A 19,770-nucleotide genomic window follows, 5' to 3' on the forward strand; every position below is an offset into this window, starting at 1 on the left:
CGACCACCTTCCCGAATCCAACTCTAGCATCTTGGGAGGCAAGTCTGGCTGACCCCAGCGCTGCGACACAGCTCCTGCTGACGTCCAGAGCGGAGGAAGCCATGGCCACGGCTTCCTCCTCTCTGGACGTCAGGAGGACCCTGGACTAAGGGTGCTCAGGAAAATAAAGTTTACTTCCTTCCTTCCTTCCCGGTTGGTTTTAATTAGGCACGTGGCTTGATAACAGTGGTTCACACGTGGTGGCCGGGTTTCGTGATTAAACTAAAGGTGGAAGTGTGTGCTCTGTTGTGGTATTTCATCTCGGGCAATGCTTTCAAACATCTGCCTGCTTGGTTTGCACTGTTGCCAAACTATACACCGAACTTGGGGGGTTGTGAACAGCTAAACACCTGTGTAAAAGCCTTAACGTCATCCGTACTGTCACTAACGCACTGGTGAAGCCTACGACGGCAGCCAAAGTTTTCACCACCATAGAAGCACTATTTACATTAATTGAAGGCAAGGCTGCCTGCATGAATGAAACTGGGTTGATCATGGCCAATGATAAGTGCTCATAGTCATGTCAGCCTAGGGTGGCCAGCTGGAGCATTTAAAAGCCCCTTCCCATTCCAAGCCCCCTTCCTTATTATATGTGAAAAGATATACATAACGTTTTATTACTATGTGTAAGCACCCCTCACACTTCATCCCCACAATCACACACTTAGGGGCTAATTTTCTGGATGCCCAGTTTCGATCACCAGTGAAGTACCAAAGAGTACAATGATGACTACTTCCTCACGCAACAGTGCAAAACAGTGCAATAAGTACTGCAACATTACATACACTGTGCCATTAATTTTTCAGTTAATGAAATTACCAAATGGCATTTGCTCACCGAATGAATTCGGGAATACATTGGCATTCCTTTCCGAACCGACTAAGTAACCTCAACAGCTGTGGTCCTTCACTAAGCAAGGAAGTTCAATAATGAGCCGTAGACAGCTGCGTCTAAAACCTACATCATTAACTCAATATTATCCCTGTATGTAGTCTTTACGCAGAAAAAAAGGCAAACAGCACCTCTACAAAGCTCTGCCATCCTTGCTGCTACCCAGACACGCATTTGTTGGTGACTTGTCTCTGCTTGTAAGGTGAATGTCACCTATAAGAAAGCTGCAGCATTCTCTTTCAAAGATAATTTCTTTTGTTTTGAAACATTAAATGGATGCACGTACGTTATCTTGCAATTCTGAGAGTTTCCGAATTGTCACTGTTATCATGATTTCTTGCATTTCATTTCATTATTACCGTCATTTCTTTTGCTGCACTGACCCACAAGGACAAACTGAACGTCGTTTGCACGTCTAATGACAACACGTGTGCCGTTCAGATCAGGAATAAGACGCAACTCTCCGGAAAAAAGCAGACACTGTAGAACTTTATGCAAAAGCACAGGTTACAATAAAGAACTAGCAAAACAGAAAACAAAAGAAGGCCTGGTATAAAGTACGACGACGTAGACTGTGCGCGGCGGCAACAACTGCAGCGGCAGCAACAACAACATTAACAGAGAGAGAGAGAGAGAGAGAGAGAAAAAAAGAGTTAAACACTAGAACGAGGCGTGCAGCGGCGGCGGCACGGAAAACACGTCAGACGAAGACGAGAGTGAGACAGTCCTGGAGTCTAGCATCGATTGACCCCCCGCATGCTTCCTGGGCGCTCATCAGTCTTGGATTGCACGAGAGGATGAGGAGTAGAAGAGCGTGTGCGGCCCAAGGAAGGGGGCGGGGGGTTCGGGGAGTGCACGCTTCTTGGTATTGGTGGTTGCCAGGACGACGAGACGGAATGGAAAGCGTTGTGTGGTGTTGTGGTGGTGGCCCACTTGGTCGTCGCTGATGGGCCATCGTCTACGAAGGAGGGGGAAAGGCCCCTACTTCCGGGTGGACGACCCCTGGACACAGCAGCAGGCAGAAGGGGGGAATCAACAGGTCAGCTCAGCCACGGCACCACCAGCACCACAGCAAATTCAGCATGCACTAGGGGCATTTAATAACCAAAAGTGTTTAAAGACCTGCCTTGTGAGCTATTACCTGAAAGCGGCCTTCAATGTACTCTGCTCCACAAATACACGCTCGAATTTCGCAACTATTGCGTCCAGAACAAATTAGGGCAGCCACAGCATCGCAGGCAACTAGACGCAGTGCGAAACCTGGCAGCACGGTGGCCTGATGCTGTACACACGTACCATTCAGGGAAGACACTGATGCGCGCTACTAATGTCTCCCGCCTCAGCGATCAGATTGCGTACATACTAGCCAAGCATGAATTGATTGTACTCCTTGCCTTCAACCACGATAAGAACACCCGTTAAGCCTAACTTGCAACGTTCTGCGCATGATGCGCATAACGAATGCCGCACATCCACTCACAAAATGCTGCTTTCCCCAACAACTATCGGACGCTTGGATACTCAAGACGCTAAAATTGCGATGCAAGAGGTATGTCCAGCCCCCAACACTCGCACAACCCAACAAGCACTGACAAATCAAACAGTTGTTTGCTAAGCCTAATTTGCAACATCCCACCCTGCCTCAGCACTCGTGACTTCAAACATGTAAACAATGCCACTATCATCATCATCTACACTGACAAAAACAACACAGCAGAACCATGCGCTCGGGAGAGAGCCAAGGAACTGAGAAACTCTCAGGTCAAGGGGAACTTACCTTTTTCGTCTGATTTTGTTAGGAAAGAGAGAGAGAGAGGCAGAGAGAGAGAGGGAGGGAGATGGAGCACGTGTGTTAATGAACAGAGAGCGACAAAGGCAATGCTGCAAAGGTTATAGCCCCGCCCTTGCAAGCGTGCGTGTGCACCAGCAAAACTCCAAAATCACAAACCTGCGCCCCAACCAACCCAGGCAAAGCCCTTCACACCACACTTGTGCCTCTGAAAGCTGAAGAGCAAGTTCCCTTTGCAGTGTAAGGTATGCAATGTGTACACAACAAACGTGATTTCAGATACAGAGAGTCTGAAAAGCCCTTTTTTTCTCTTTTCCCAGAAGTGCGCACAAATACCGCAACAGCAAAGCACGTCAGAACAGTAAAATCCCAAGATAGATGGCCTCGAAGCAACGATTGGCAAAACACAGTTTGCTGCATCGCCTTTGCAAAAAAATATTGCCACAAATTTTCTGACTCACGCCATTGGAAACTTCACGCGGAGCATTCAGTGGACAGTTTCCAACATCAAGTTTGATGAAAGTACGTACACTTTCTTGATCTGCTACCAACAAAACGCCTCCCCCCGTTAAAAACAAGCTCAACACTTAAATCACTCTGCTGCTTCTTTTGCTAAATGTCCTAGGGCGACAGAGGATGTTTTAGACGCTTTTGTGGGAGCGATGCAACATACTGCAGGTGCTTCAACAAACCACCAACATGCAGCGCATAGACACATTCTGACATTCAGGCACAAACACCACTCGGCTGTTAATCCCACCAGCACAGAGCTCCACTGGCCCTGCTCTTTGCAATGCACACTGATGGCCCCGCCACTGCGAGCGGCTAGGTGGGACGGTGGTTTTAGAAAGTGCAGCACTGAAAGAATGCTCGATAACCCAGGAGGACTACCTTGATCAATTCCAGTATATGCAGATTCAAATTCACCCTCCCAAATCTGCTCACGTGCCATCATCTCAGACCCAACCATCGGCCGAAGCTACGTAGAGCGAGACGTCTGTTGTCCAGGTTGCACAGGCCAACAACCCCTTTTCGCTGCGTACAAACGACAAATATGACGGTCCCTACACGAAAACAAAGTACGGGGCCTAGCTGAACTTTCTGTTCATCTGCTGCTGAGCTTTCTGCCAAACTTTTATGTTCACGTCGGGCTTCATCCCGGAGCCTCATCCTCCTGACGGCGGTTACGAGCGGAATTTCGAGCTTACAAAATTCGGCGCCCTGCGTGTCTAGTAGTCTTCTGTTGTGCCCTCATTTTATGCGCAGTTTTCTTTTTCGTAATGTACCAACTAGCCCAAGTTTCTGTTCTGCTTAATTTCGAGCTTCTCTGGCATCTTCTGGCGTCCCCACCCGCGACTAGGATTTGCTGCGTTGTTAGTCGTAGCGATGTGGATTGAAGCTTTGAAGGACAAAATGCTTTCTATTATACAAGAGAGTACATGTTTTGCAGTGCCCCCAATGCTTGTCCTCCAGCAGCAAACGATGCTTCATTCACCGGGAAATGAAACATTTTATGCCAAAATTTGAATTCTCCCGCTAAATCACGGGTTTCCGAGACGTCAGCAATGATGTTCTCCAGGTTGGTGTTTGAAATGGATGTCACGTATGCTGACTACGGTGGCAGCAGACGAGAACATGTCTTTCGCTGCTTCGTTTACCGTCAGTCGTCTAGATACAGTCACAATACTGCTCAGGCTCACTGCCAGCACTCGCTTTGTTTCGGACCAGATTTGCGCGTGGCCCATTCTTGCTACAGTAAAGAGCCATCGTTTTGATACACATTGGGCATGCTCACAAAACAGGGTCAGGCGAGACAACCCAGAAGCACCCCGGACTGCTGCGCAGCTATAAACAGCTTAGTGCGCGCGCAGCACACACTGGTGCTCCTATGTTCAAGCGCGTGTTTGCAACTTCCTCTGTCTACCACACTGTTATTAGCGCTATAAAAAGAATGCGCCTTACGTTTAACCACAAACAGCTCGTTCTGCGAGCTTGTAAACCATGGCTAACTAGAGCTTGCTTTTGGCGGCCTCAGCCAATCACATAGATGCCCATAATAACGCCATTGGTTCCAGCGTCGGGAAAGGAGCTTGTGGGTCCAATGGCCATTCCCAGTTTTCACAATTACAAAGCTCACTTGAGTGGGTGCAGTTTGCGTTAAAGATGGTGTCAGTGTCATTCTAGTGAGGCAATCTTTCAAATTAATCCAGCTTGAGGTACGTCTTCACAGCCCCTTTAAGGCACTGCCGAGGCATTCCCCTCTTCGTCCCCAGTGCTTCTGTTGCCCTCTTCTTCAACTCTCTGACTACTCTCCGTTGCCCTTCCCGAAGAAGCTTCACCAGTTCTACCGTGTCCCTCCGTCCTAGTGGCATGCGCTGGCTTTCTGCCGCTCACAACGTGGCATTGAAACAAGGATCGCAGGCTTTCGGTTTAAAAAATGCTTCAGCGTCACCGTGCACTCCTTCTCTTGCATGCGCGAATTCACACAAACTGAATGATCGGTGCAAGAGCAGTGCAGACTGCGATCCACCTGCTTACGTTTTCACAGCTGGGTTAATATCTGCTCAAATTGGAAGAAGTTAGACTGTTTGAAGACCCCCCCCCAACCCACAAGGCTGGTGTCCACAGCCTCGCGAAAGTGCAGTACACTGCAAGCATCGTGCATCCGCAACAGTAGAGTGAGTCCCACTTAAAAGCCACGAGAGACAGAGTTATGATGCCAGGAAAAAAAAAAAGCCAAGCCGAGCCACCACCACATGCACGCCCGCCCCCACGCACAATCCAAGCCAAGCCCGCCCGAGCAGTGTTGCCAAAACTGCGCCAGAGTGGCACACACTGATACTAACATCAGGCGAGGGGGGGCAAGGACTGCAGCCCGTGGCATCCAACGGCGCCTCATTTTTTGCTCTTCTTCCAAAATTTCAGCCGTAACTGAGGAGGGAGCAGAGAAGAGAAGGCAAAACGCTCGTTGCGGTGCTGTCCCTCCTTTCTTGCCAACCAACCCCACACACCCACCCCAGCAAAAGAGGTGGCGACAGTGTGCAACCCTGCAGGGTACCCGACACTGCAGAATTGCCTTCTGGCTTTTACCAAAGGGCAGTCTTAAAAAAAAAAAAAACACTCAAATATTACTAGCCACTTCCACGTGTCCATAAATCAATAATACTACTGCGTCTGCCGGCTGATATGTTTCTCGCTGAAGTCATTCCTGACCATCTCAGGTAAGACTACGTGACATCACAGTAAAGGAAAAAAAAAAAAAAAAAAAAAAAAAAAAAAAAAAGAAGTGAACTTTTTTTCCACTATTGCACAAGAGGTATTGCAAATGCACACTAGCACTGTGCACTGCAAACTTTAAAGGTGCAGCAAAGGTGCCTAAATGGGTGCAAGCTATTTCCGGCAAGTCGAACACCACTACGTCAAAATTCACACCACAGGTGAGAAAAGTTGCTACTAGTTGCAGAAACTTCGCCATAATTTCGCAGCCACTTTACCTCGGCAGAAAATGGCGAAGTTGCCAAACGTATCAGTCTCTCCATAAAGGCTCTTATCTTTAAACTCGGTAGTAGTGCCATTATGCGATTGGCTTTCAGTGATTACTTGCACAATGTTGTCCTTGTGAGAGCCCACATGAAAAATCCTTACTAGAGCAACCAGGCAGATGTGCTTGGGCCACCAAAATTGAGATGTCTCGAATGCCTTTTTCTGGAGGATAGAAGTTGCCTGTTGCTGTTCTTTTTGATGATCATGTGATGAGTAAGGAAACTTCCACTGTTCACGCGACCCTGTCCTGCTTACAAGGGGAAACTCATCGTACAAGCTCAGCTGTGGCCCACGACAATGAAGTACGGTGCACCGGCCGACGGCAAATCACCTCTCTTGCAGGGAAATGGCGGGTAGGGGCTGTCTGGCAATGACTGCTTGTGGGCATGGTGGCATTAAGAGCCGATTCACATTTAAAAATGACTGTACTACTACGATCCCTGTATCACACGTGGCAATCCTACAATGACTGCGTGCACTTTCACGATGTTATAAATGTGCGATTATTTTGGAGTGCGCACAAAAATTTAAATGATGCAGAAAAGTTTAGGGGGAGCTATGTGCAGACAAGGACATTTCGGTTCATCAACTCTACCAGGTTACAGTGTTACTAGTTACAGGCACTTGGCTGCAGTCATCGCCTCCTGTACTTCTACAATGCCAAATGCATCAGCCCGGACCGCCAACCAAGCCCTCTCCTCTTACTCTGGCCACTCTCCCCCAATCGGTAGCCTTCCCAGCGCTTCAGTCATGTGACCAGTTCAGCTTGGAGCAACGCGTGGTGGAGAGCGGCAACGTTGGCAAAACATGCTCCGCCACGGCTTTGAGCTTTCTAGCGCTGGTGCGAGTGCCATTTCTTTGACAATTTCAAACATCGGTTGCCTTGGCAACCAGGCACAAGCTGCTCTTGAAGTCAGTTACGGTTGCGTGATCCCGGTTCAGCTCGAGGCCCCACCTCGAGACATGTGGGCACTGCAGGCGTACCAGTCACTCCCATTGGGAAGTGCGCGATGCGTTTGGCATTGTAAAAATACAGGAGGCGATGCTGCAGCAGAACTTTGGCCAATACAGTGTTTGTCGTAGTAGGGTTCGACTTGCCACAAAGAGCGAAATGTTTGAGCACAAAGTGCGGGAGAAAAAGCAAAACAAACTTACGGAAGGGTTCTAAAAAGAAAAACGGAAAAAAAAAAGATTAGCCAAAAGGCCAACCTCGCACACAACGCTAAATTGGGAGGACCACGTGGCTGCCGCAAGTCCAATCACGTGCAGGTCGGGCGACTGTGAGCATACCTTAATTAAGGGGGGAAGCGGGTCTTTGGAGCCGAAAAATTGCGAAAAAAACGATTTTTTGCTTTTCACGTTATTGCGTTTATTAGGTCATTTTCTACCTACTGACGAAGTTTCATACTTGAATGCATCGTAGTTTTTTAGAAATCACGAAATGAATTTGTGATGTCAACACAGCTGCTGACGAAAAATCTCCAAAAAATGCGTATGTTGCGGGTCTTCGCATTTTCAAATTAGCCGCCGCAGCGCCGCCATCTTGGTATGGTTTGAAAGAGCACCTCTTCTTCTCCCTTCCCTGCCAAAACGAGGTAGCTGATGGCTCTTACAAAACGAAAAAATGCGAAAAAGAAAAACTAAAATGCAGCGGCATCATTGGCCCTTAGCTGTCACATGGGTGCACCGGCACTTTTCATTGGTTCCCGCTTGCGAATAGGGACGCCATTTTGAAAAAACTGGCAGGAACCGAGAGGATATCGAGAGCGTCAGCTATGCCTAACCCGTACCGCAAGTTCCGCAGTGTTCACAAATTCGGAAAAAAACGGAAGAAAGGTCCCCGAAAAGAAAATAAAACGGCGCAAGCTATGACCGAGGCCGCAGCGTGTGGCAGCGTTGAAGCGGCGAACGTGTCCGTGGGCGAGGCGTCAACATCGGCGGCAGCGGCGGCGGCGGCGGCAACAGACGCACGGGAGCAACGGATAAGGATCGACACGACCTTCCTCAGCAGTGATGAGCTCCAGCGCTTACAGCAGCAGGCAGACGGTAAAATCGCCAGCTTATCATCTGCATCTGCGAGTGAGCGGAAGCTGCGGACCCTTATCGCGGAACGCGACGCCGCGAGCTCCGAGACACCGGCCGCTACATACACGGTTGTGGACCTCGCCGCAATCAATCGGCTGCTTGGAAAGGCTGTGTGCCGACTGTGCGGCGGAAATGTTTCAATTTCACGAGGTGCCCAGGACTACGGCATTGCAGTGCAATTGCGTCTGGAGTGCAGCAACTGCGGCGAAAGGGATAAAGAGTGGAGCTCTAGCCGCGTCGCCGGAACTGCGAAGTGCAATCCCTTTGAGGTGAATATCCTCGCTGCTCGTGCCGTACAAAGCACTGGAAATGGACAAGCAGCGCTGAATGATATTTTCTCTGCGATGGGTATCTCGCATAGAGGCTTGCACCACAAAACCTATCAAGGACACCTGAAGAGCAAGATCAACCCTGCTGCAACCAAGGCTGCTGACGAAGTGCTCACAGAGTGTGCCTCAGCTGTGAAGGACTTGTACAAGGAATTGCACTTCAGCACGCCAGGCAACATTGCTGTTTGTTATGATGGGACATGGATGACGCGGGGGCATTCATCTCACATTGGTGTCGGCACTGTAATTGAACTATTCTCTGGTTACGTGCTGGACTTCATCGTCCTGTCGAACTTTTGTGCTGGCTGTGAGCGCGCGCCACCAGAAGATGACCCCAAGTATTCACAGTGGAAAGTGAACCATGTGTGCCAGAAGAACACGGCGTCAAAATCTGGGCAAATGGAGGTTGAGGCTGCAGTGGCACTCTTTGAGCGCTCACTTGCACGCCATGGATTGAGATACACAACAATGCTGTGCGATGGTGACAGCCGTTCCTATCGTGCCATCCAGGACGCACGAGTGTATGGGTTCATTGAAGTGAGAAAAGAAGATTGCATTAACCATGTGCAGAAAAGAATGGGCACGGCACTGCGAAACCTGGGGCTCAAGCACAAGCGTGAAGGGGGTGTGAGCCTCGGTGGTAAGGGGCGCCTAACAGGTGACCTAATTACCAAACTTACGAACTACTATGGCTGGGCCCTCAAGTCTCATGTTGGAAATGTGGACGAGATGCACCGAGCAGTAATGGCCACATACCACCACATAACGTCCACACCAGAAAACCCAAACCACAGCCTGTGTCCAAGTGGCCCAAACTCTTGGTGCAAGATCAACGCGGCAACTGCACAAGGGGAGCCGGAACCAAAGCTTCGCTACAACCTCCCTGATGATGTGAAGCAAGCGCTGCTGCCCGTGTATGAGCGGCTTGCCGACAAAGAACTGCTGCTGCGCTGCCATAGGGGAAAAACACAGAATGCGAACGAGTCCCTGCACTCTGTGGTTTGGTCGCTGATACCGAAAGAAAAGCATGCGTCTCTAATTGCCGTTGAGACAGCAGTTGCTGAAGCAATCATGCGCTTCAATGCTGGTGTGAGGGAGTCGTCGTCACGGATCCTTCGCGAACTCCAGATGCAGCAAAACTGCAAGAGCGTGCAGAGGGCACGCGAAAAAGACTCGATTCGGGTCGCAAGCTCGGAGCGCAAGCGCTCTGCCTCCGCTTCATTTTTGCGCGCGGCAAAGTGCCGGCAGCAGCGAGATACTGCTGACTATGCTGCTGGAGCCTTCTGAACAATAAATTACCTGGAAGGCCATCTTTACAGGCTTAGGAAGCAATGAAAACAATGTGTCATCGTTTTTTGCAAATTTCTCCATTCGAATTTTTTGCCATTTTAGCATTTTCTGGCAGACTTATCTCATGTTCTACCCAACAGATTTGAATAATTTTTGTGTTGTTTGGTTGCTGAATGACCAAGTATTGCAATAAGACTAAGAAACAAAGATTTGAAAGTCCATAGCTTTTTCCAAGGCTGTTCAAATTTCGTAGCATTTTTGCCACAATCAAGCATGAACTTCAGACACTCATAACTCAAGCCGCAGAAGAGATACAAGGATGAGGCTGGTCTTATTGCACTCCTGGTATTTCGCAGAATGCATCAACACCTTATTTAGCAAGATCTAGGCAGTCAGAATTTCTAAAGACTTGTCAGAAAATTTACACAAAAAATTTGCATAAAATTCAAAATTTATGTTTTGCCACAAAATAAAGCTTGTATTTGATATCAGCATAAAAAACTACATATGTCTACAAATTTTCATTATCATAAGTTGAATAATAAAGTTTTTGGGTCTAAGACCCTCTTCCCCCCTTAAGACGGCCGTTATTTCTCCCACACCTCAGCAGTGACAAAAACGTGAGTGCCGAAAGAGCCACGTGCGGGTGGACAATTTGAGCCCCCGTGACCTAAGGCCCCCCCAGACTTTTACACAGGGGGGGTATCATTCCTTACGCAAGTTTTCAGTAGTCTCCTCATGCACCAAGGCAGGCACATACACAGACACATTCCAATACAGGTGCACTCTAACTGGTAGCTAGGTAGGGCATGCCACACATGCATCAATGAGAAAAACAAGGGAGAAAAACGCTTTGGGCCAGAACCGCTCGGCTTTGCGAAATTTGGCGCCACATCCTGGAAGGTCGTCTTAAAAACAGAGAACACCACCTTGCACACAACACTGCCGTCATCAAACCGAACACACAACCGAGTTGTGCACCTAGACAAGAACCTGCATCGCTACGCTACCCCGCTATGAGCACACAGGTGATCCTTGATGCATGCACACGGGGTAGTGCCGTGAGCCGCACTGTGCTTTGCATCATCACCATCATCATCATCAGCCCATTTATGTCCACTGCATGACGAAGGCCGCTTTGGAACGCCCCCGCACCATGTTCAAGGTGAAAGCTCAAGGTGCTCTGGCCTCCTGCTACAGTGGAATGCCGGCAGCCCGACAACCACAACACCCCACACGGCGAAAAAAGCCCACCAAAGACATTTTGCATCGGCAATACATCGGCCGCAGCACATTGGCCGCACACTCCGGGGCCGCTGAAATCCCCTCCCCTCGGGAAAGTGTGCCTTCCGCATTTAACAGCCCCACGTGTGCGAGATAACAATGAAGGTGAAAAAAAGGGGGAGGACATTGAAGTTGTTTGCAATGAGTGCAAGGCAGCTGGCAGCCTCTGCTATGAGGGCTACATGACACGTCAGCCAATATTGAGATTTTGCACAAGCACAAATGCCCGGGAATATTTGGGGAAAAATAAAGAGGGGGCAAATTTTCGGCAAACCTGCTCTAGTCATCTACCTCATTGCTGACGTTTAGTCAGCTTAATTACTACGAATGTGCGCCTGAAACGTGCAGTCACAGCATCCCTATAACGAGGAGCCAGCTGGCTCGAGTGAACAACCCAGGGAGATTAGGCTTCTTCGTTGCATAAACGTCCCAAGCACTGTCCCTTGATTGTCTACAAATGAAGGAGGAGCAACTCTTCCCAACTGTCACATGTCGACAGCACTGCACACGTTCACCACACCGTGCGCGCAACACCCAAAACCGGCCAGTGCCATTGCAAGAAGAGCAGAGACAGTGGAAACGGAAGGAGCAGCAACAACAAGCCAGGTGCGTACACAAACAGGGCGTGGCTCTTTTTCTCGAAAACCCGCCCCACAATACACGGCCGCTAAGTGCAAAGCGCTAACTAGCTCCCCTCAGAAAACCAACCATCACCACCTGTGCTCGAAGCCTTCTTCACCCACAAAGAATCAGCAAGTGATTGACAACCGTCGTTCCAACAGGCGTCAGTGTTAGTATAGACCTGCATACCTGCCAGGTTTGCCGGGATGGCATTAGGGAGATCTGACCAGGGGGGGGGGTTGTAGCAACAACAGAATAGGTAACCTTAGACTTTTTTTTTATTTACCTACAACATAGCAGGAAATGAACTGTTTCTTTGTCCAAACTACCAACAAGCTACACCACTTAAGTGTTCGACATGGCTGCCACTGCCCCTTTCAGAAATTCCTGGAAATAGTACTGCAAGCGCAATACAAAACAGCAGGAACTGAACTGTTTTGTTCTTTCGTCTAAACTAACGACAAGCTACACCATTGGAGACTTGCTAAATCTTCAGAACTGCCGTCCAGAACGGCCGTGCTTGTGCGCAAATGAAAGCGGCGGTGGCGCTGCGCTTCTATCAACAGTAAACTAACAATGGGACGAACAGGTTCACCGTCTGTGCATGGCCGACTACGCTTTTTAAGCACTTCACTGATAACGATGCGACTGGTGTCGGGTTTAACTCTGGCGCATGGTGGCCAAACTGCGAAAAAGATTTGTCCAAAGACGGGTGTGTTTTCGGGAGATTGTTTCGGTCGTACAATCGTACAAAACCATGAAAATTCGGGAGTCTCCCGGGAAATTCGGGAAACCTGGCAGGTATGGACTTGTTTCGGTGTATACGCTTCCCTCCACCACCCACTTCAGCAACCACGTGTCGGTCACGGAGCAAGAGCAAGACAGCAACGCACTTCCTCGGGCAGCCAGATAACGCCACAAGCGCTCGGCCTAGGTTAGGCTAGCTGCAGCTGTGGTGAGCGAAGAAGCCGTGCGGTGGGCATTCCACTACGCAGCCCCGAATGAATTTCGGCGCCCACCATCTTTTATGCCTGTCAGGTTCCGCTACCATCCCCTTCACTGTCGTCCGATCGACGAAGCATCGCAGTCCACGTTGGTTTTCAGTGCAGCCTTATCTGGTCGCCCGCCCGTTGTACGTACTCCCACTCCGTGCTGGTCCTCAGTCTTCCCCTTTGCTCCCCCCCTCGAAGGTGCAGTGTGCAGTAGTGGTGTGGAGAGAGAGAGGCTTGCACACTACTCACCCGCACCCTCTTCTTGGACCTGCCACTGTTAGAGGAAGCGTGCTTAGAGCCCGCCGACGGGTCGTCCCCCGCAAGCGGCAGCTGCGGCTCGGAGGAGTCCTCCAGCTGGACACATTGTTACCCGGCAGCAGAGGAAGCAGCAGAGATGGAGAAGGAAGAGGAGAGAGAGCAGCGGGAGGAGCAGAGGAGGAGAGATTAGCAAGCAGGGTTAGCAGCAACACGATGGGGGAGAGGCAGGAGAAGAGGAGGAAAGAGATGGACTCAACATCCCCCCCCCCCCCCGCAGTCCCTGCAAGGTAAGTACTGTCAAAAGCAACAGCCTGGATTCCACGTGACCAGCTTCCAAAAGGTCATCACATGAGGGCATGCCTTCTTAAACCCCGATTAACCCGATGCACGCTTAGTCCGTACGTGGAATACAGACTTTTGCTCCCGACTGTACAGGTGCCGTCAAAATTTAACTGGAACATGGTCTTGTAAGTGTACAGGTATTTCTCCTTCCGGAAACTGCGTGGCTGCACTGGTGTGCGTTTAAAGGAGTCCTCCCTAACAAGAAAAACTTTTTGTGAACCGGCAATGGCTCTCTAAGGCCAGTAAGACAAATGTTTCGCGATGTTCACAAATCCTTTGTCCAATTACTTGTGACGGCACCTGTACCTCTTGAAATGTACAAGGGCACTGTTTAACAACAACAACAACAAAAAATGTCCACCAGAAACAAAGACTGAGCACTGATAGCGAGTTGCGCTTCCCGCTACCAGTCCTCATTCTTTCCTGTCACCTCACCTTGTTACACTGCCCAGTGCTCCCCTACGTTGCTAGACAACAGCAACTAGCCCACTTCCAAGGTAGCCAAATGTCGACGCAATGGCACTGCAGCAGATTTTTTGTGATCTCACAATTCCAGACTAGCTTGCCTGAACTATGGCGTACTTCTGTCTGTCCACCCACCAAAGGTACATACACATCACATTGCAAGCAACGACTTTCTACACACCCAATGTGTCAACAATTTTTTTTTTCCTTGAAAAACTGCCCTACAATACAAAAGACGCAACCAAGAAACCTCAGCCAAATGCAGGCTCTCAAAACTGGGAAAGGCTGTGCTGGAAAGGAAAAAAAGAAAGATCACCTCGCAGCCTTAGGGATGCATTGGGGATGCCCGTCTCAAACACTACAAGAGTTACGCATAAAATGGTACGAACACTGTACCAGACGTGTCGCAATTCACCGAGGGTGACAAAAATATTGCACACTTCACTTATGCTTCCGGGGCAAACCTTGATGCTGCTTGGCCTTCAAGCTTTGTTAACCAACCAACGCGGGCTGTGCTAACACTTGATGCAATGGCAATAAACCATGAAAAGAGTGCTCTTGCATTCCCAGTGAATAAAGCACTGAGGTCGCCAATTTGCGATCTTTGCCTTTGTTGCAACCTGTCCAGCAGCACTGCCCTGTTTGTTGTTTTTTTTTTTTTGAGGTTGAGTTTGTTCGCCCTGTTTCCCGGGAGAAGCGCTCAAAGATGCAGACGACGAAGGAAACAGAAGACACGGTGCCGACCGGAAACTATGTACTCATTTAGTTGAAAAACCCACACATATAGGGTGTCCAAAATGTGTTTGTGTTTTACAGCATGAACGCATTATATACGCACAAGCTTTTCCCAGAAACCAGTAGCTGCCGGTTAGCACCGTGCCGTCTGCCTCTGCCTTCACGAGTGCCTTCGAGTGCTTCTCCCAAGAAGACGAATTGATACCAACTAAAATACGATTTAATCTACGATACGATACGCTCTACGATCTAAAATATGATATATAACGTGATACCAACTAGCCCAAGTTCCTCTTTGGTTGCAACTCGCCCAAGCTTCAACCTTTAGAGCGCTCGAGATCGGGGCCTGAGCAACCAAACACGACCAGAGACCCCCGTGGCTGTGCCCACCTTGTCGTCTGTCGGCGGGGTCGCAGAGGGGCCGTTGGTGGCCGGAGAGGAGGTGGGCGAGGCCACCTTGGCGGGTGGCTGGGACGGTGGAGGGGAGTGCGGGGGGCTGTGGTTGGCCTCCCTAGCTGCCGCAGCTGCTGCCACCGCCCGCTGCGCTTCAGCCAGCTGCGCTTTCACCTCGGACAGTTCCTACGGATGTCAAGAGGGACTCAACCAACTTTGGCAGAACCATCGGGTTGATGAGTGCGAAAGATTCACTTGCAACGAGTGTTGATTGACTGATTGATTGATTGATTGATTGATTGATTGATTGATTGTAGGGTTTAACGTGCCGACACAACGCAGGCGATGAGGCACGCCATAGTGGAGAGCTCCGGATTAATTTTGGCCACCTGGGGGTCTTTACCGTGCGCCGAAATCTCGTACACACGGGCGTTTTTGCTTCTCGCCTCCATCAGAAAAACGGCCGCCGCGACTTGCTACAAGTATGCTGCGAGGTCTGTTCAACCCTTGCCAACACACACACACCCCATTTGGCCATTAACCCTTTCAGCCCTGATTTCTTTATTTCGAGCAAAACAGTGTTTTCTGTGTGTTTTGCTAAATTTTATGGACCCATAAGCCTACCAACAAAGAATAGAGCTGCCAATAAACCTAATAACATATTTATTAATGAGGCAATAATTATGACATCTGGAAATTAAAAATTTTACGTTAAGGAGACATCACCTCTGCACATTTGCCCAAACATTATGACTACACAAACCTCTACAAACAAAAACTGACCTTTGTACTGCGCGTATTTATAGATTTACAAGTTTGGGAATAAAACTGAGACCGCCGTTTTTGTCAGCCTCAAATTTGTAATTTCATCTCCACCGGAGCTTTTTCTTCTTTGTACCGTCCAGCTCCACTAAAATGAAACAACAGTGATATCTTTCGCAATACGCATCACTGAAGAACAATCCCCCCCCTCCAAAAAAAAAACTAGCAGTTCTGGTTTCCGTCTTGTCTCCAACGCTTTCCAATCTTGCAATGAAGGATCTGCTGAAAATGCTCGCCCGTATACGTGGCATTAAACATGCCATTTATGCGGACGACATAACAATATGGACCAAGGAAGGATCCCCGGCTGAAATAGAGCAGGCGCTACAAGAAGCTGCTGATGCAACCGCAAGATACGCGACCCGGGGTGGCCTCTCTTGCTCACCCAAGAAATCCGAATTCTTGGTGGTCACAAAGCACACGGCGCATCAGAAACAAGAACTGCACATCACCATAGAAGGCAGACCAATTCCCCAACGCTCTCACATCAGGGTTCTCGGTCTCACAATCCAGAGTAATGCCAAAGCAAATATGACCATACGGAAGTTGCTAGATCAAGGGACACAGGTGATACATATGCTACGCCGCATAGCCAGTCAGCACAGGGGAATGCGAGAGGCCGACCTTGTGCGACTCAGCGCAGCGCTCATCGACTCCCGTATATCGTACCACCTCCCATATCAAAATCCCACGAAGACGGAACTCGAATGCATAAATGTAGTGCGAAGGAAGGCCTTAAAACAAGCACTAGGAGTGCCGAAATATACATCGACGCAAGCGCTCCAGGCCTCCGGAATCACCAACACACTGGAGGACCTTTTAAGGGGGGACGCGGCTTTCAACTTCGGAAAAATGACCAAAACATCGTTTTTTTGAAACCCGCATATTCGGCTTCTATGTTTCCTATTCTATGCGTCTGCAAAGTTTTTACGCTGAAAAGCGTCGCAAAGTGGCATAAAAAAATACTTTTGCCAGGCGCGGTGACAAACTATCAGCGCAAAAGGCCGAAAAAACGGCAATTTTCGGAGCGCTCCGCAACGGTGCCACCGGGCGCGGCCATTTTGATATGGTTAGATCGGCCGAGCGATCGTCTTTCCGGTTCCGCTCGTCACTTTTATCTTCGTTCATTCACAAACGCACAAACGGCAGAAAAGAAACGACGCACAAACGAAGCTAGAAATAGATGCTGAAGCGCTGTTGGTCCTCCGGTCGGGGCTCAGAACAACGACCCTCCTGATTGGATGTCACGGGCGCAACGCAAGATGGCGGCCGCCTGAGCTGCGTAGCGAGCGCATTGAGTTCATTTTCGCCGCTTCGCTCGGCCGAGTTTCTGTTCAATCTGTGGTATTCAACACGCACGTTATCGCGATGGGAATGCCTGAGATCGCGAGCCAGATTACGGGAAGTTGTGTGGCTCGAAAGGAGGAGGTCATCGAACGCTTCGTGGTGCGCGTGACTCTACCGTCGCCAGACCCCGGAGGGTGACGCGGTGTGCGCGCTTGCGATAGCGGTTCGTGAAGTGAACTTTTAGTCGGGTTTGCGATGTTCACACGCTTAGTTATTGCTGTGTTTTGACTGTGGACTCGCTAGCCTTGAAAAAGAAACGGTCGACGCGTCAAACGCGCTGGCGCGCACGGCATAGCCGACGCGCATTGGAGCAGCACATGACTGGGCAACTGGTTACGATTGAACGCCAGTAGTTGTAATTAATGCCTGCGACGTTAGATTTAATCTTAAAAGCGACCTGACCAGCCATATCAGGTATAATTAAAGTTCGATATGTCGCGGTAAGCGTGCGCTGCGATGCGCGCGAGCCATATCGCCCGTATTGCGCAACGTTTCCCGTGCACTTGTAATTTTCATGCAAACAGGTTTGAGTTAGTAATATAGGAATAAAAATATGTTCTCTGCATTAAAAATGTACGTTACTGTCGCAGCATTTAACAGTGACTTTTTAGGGAAATTATTGATACCATTTGCTTAGGGCATACTGGCTTTGCTGCTAGAAATATTGGATGCCTTGAATGTCAAAAGTATTAAAAAAATATGCTCTTGCATTGAAGTTGGGAGTTATGCAGAATACTCTACCAAGCTTCAAAGTAGCTCATTTTCATCCTTGTGGTATGCAAACTTTTGGCAATGAACACTTCTGCACGTATGAGTACTAAGTTGCTGTGCCAGGCAAGATGATAAAACATAAAAAAAGCCAAAAATGTTCAAATTTAAGTAAAAAAAAATGCTCAACTTGTTGCCATGGTGACAACACTGCAAAAGGAGGCTGTTCAGTGCGATACAGCCAACCAGCTAACCTACTTTGCATTGAAAGCCCATTGAAACCCATCTCCCCCTTCGTTTGGTCTGCAAAGTGGGGTATGTACTCTTCACGGAGGAGCTGAAAATGATGTTTTCTGGAAAGAAAAAGGCTGTAAAAGGCACTCCAATTTCAAGGCAAGGCATTCCAGAAGCCCCATGTTCAAAAGGACATGAAAGGCTACAACCATGACGACTTTTGATAAGTGAAACCTATGTTGCAACTTCGGAAGCCGTTTTCTCAAAACAGTTTTTTTTGCCACCTCCGTCGCTTGTACCAGGGATTTTTTTGTGACCGCTGGGTCTATTTTGATTTCGTTTCTTGCATTACATTCCTTGATAAACAGTTCAGGTCGTGACACTCTTGGTTTTCCAGATTTGTTTTTTGTGATTTTTTTATTCGAATAATCGTTCACAGTCAACATGCCTATTGCACATTAACCTCTAAAAAAATGAAAACCAAAAAACATTGTGTTGTAAAAAAAAAATTCTAAAACTGTCACGACCTCGTCCATTCATTTGGGAATGCAAAGCACTTCGAACAAGTTTTCTATCGTGTTTTATAAGCCGCTCAAGCTCGGTACAAGCGGAACAGAAAGAAAATTTAATACATAAAAAAGTTTTCAAAATATTAGTTTGAAATTTTTATGGTGTTATCACGGAAGCATTTCCAGTTGCTGTGCCAATTTTCATCAAAATCCACAAAGAAATAAAAAAGTTGATTTTGAAAGCCACGTCCCCCCTGGCACAGCAACTGGAAATGCTTCTGTGATAACACCATAAAAATTTGAAGTTAATATTTTGATAACTTTTTTATGTATGAAATTTTCTTTCTGTTCCGCTTGTACCGAGCTTGAGCGGCTTATAAAACACGATAGAAAACTTGTTCGAAGTGCTTTGCATTCCCAAATGAATGGACGAGGTCGTGACAGTTTTAGAATTTTTTTTTTACAACACAATGTTTTTTAGTTTTCATTTTTTTAGAGGTTAATGTGCAACAGGCATGTCAACTGTGAACGATTATTTGAATAAAAAAATCACAAAAAACAAATCTGGAAAACTAAAAGTGTCACGACCTGAACAGTTCATCAAGGAATGTAATGCAAGAAACGGAATCAAAATAGACCCAGCGGTCACGAAGAAATCCCTGGGACAAGCGACACAGGTGGCAAAAAAAACTGTTTTGAGAAAACGGCTTCCGAAGTTGCAACATAGGTTTCACATATCAAAAGTCGTCACGGTTGTAGCCTTTCATGTCTTTTTGAACATGGGGCTTCTGGAAGGCCTTGCCTTGAAATTGGAGTGCCTTTTCAGCCTTTCTCTTTCCAGAAAACATCATTTTCAGCTCCTCCGTGAAGAGTACATACCCCCCTTTGCAAACCAAACGGAGGGGAGATGGGTTTCAATGGGCTTTCAATGCAAAGTAGGTTAGTTGGTTGGCTGTATCGCACTGGACAACCTCCTTTTGCAGTGTTGTCACCATGGCAACAAGTTAAGCATTTTTTTAACTTAAATTTGAACATTTTTGGCTTTTTTTATGTTTTATCATCTTGCCTGGCACAGCAACTTAGTACTCATACG

The 19,770-nt window shown here is 48.3% G+C and overlaps 1 protein-coding gene and 1 pseudogene across 9 annotated transcripts in view; one reads left to right on the forward strand and one right to left on the reverse strand.

Moving 5' to 3' along the window:
* Window positions 1-1,399: 1,399 nt before the first annotated feature.
* LOC144164326 (uncharacterized) overlaps window positions 1,400-19,770 on the reverse strand; it is an 82,944-nt gene continuing 64,573 nt past the window's right edge. For 6 of the 9 annotated variants that reach the window (XM_077694827.1, XM_077694825.1, XM_077694826.1 and 3 more), the window contains 4 exons: window positions 15,055-15,243; window positions 13,114-13,218; window positions 5,567-5,651; window positions 1,400-1,933 (listed from right to left, as the gene is read on the reverse strand). In XM_077694827.1, the coding sequence (XP_077550953.1) occupies window positions 5,616-5,651; window positions 13,114-13,218; window positions 15,055-15,243 (330 nt within the window). In that variant the 3' untranslated portion in view covers window positions 1,400-1,933; window positions 5,567-5,615. The remainder of the gene's footprint in view (window positions 1,934-5,566; window positions 5,652-13,113; window positions 13,219-15,054; window positions 15,244-19,770) is intronic. The other 3 variants (XM_077694828.1, XM_077694821.1, XM_077694829.1) reach the window with 3 other exon arrangements.
* On the forward strand, window positions 8,132-9,990 carry LOC144164176 (uncharacterized; annotated as a pseudogene).

This window comes from Haemaphysalis longicornis, unplaced genomic scaffold (assembly GCF_048455015.1).
Source record: "Haemaphysalis longicornis isolate Haplotype H1 unplaced genomic scaffold, Haemaphysalis longicornis Haplotype H1 scaffold_13, whole genome shotgun sequence".
Taxonomy (NCBI): domain Eukaryota; kingdom Metazoa; phylum Arthropoda; class Arachnida; order Ixodida; family Ixodidae; genus Haemaphysalis; species Haemaphysalis longicornis.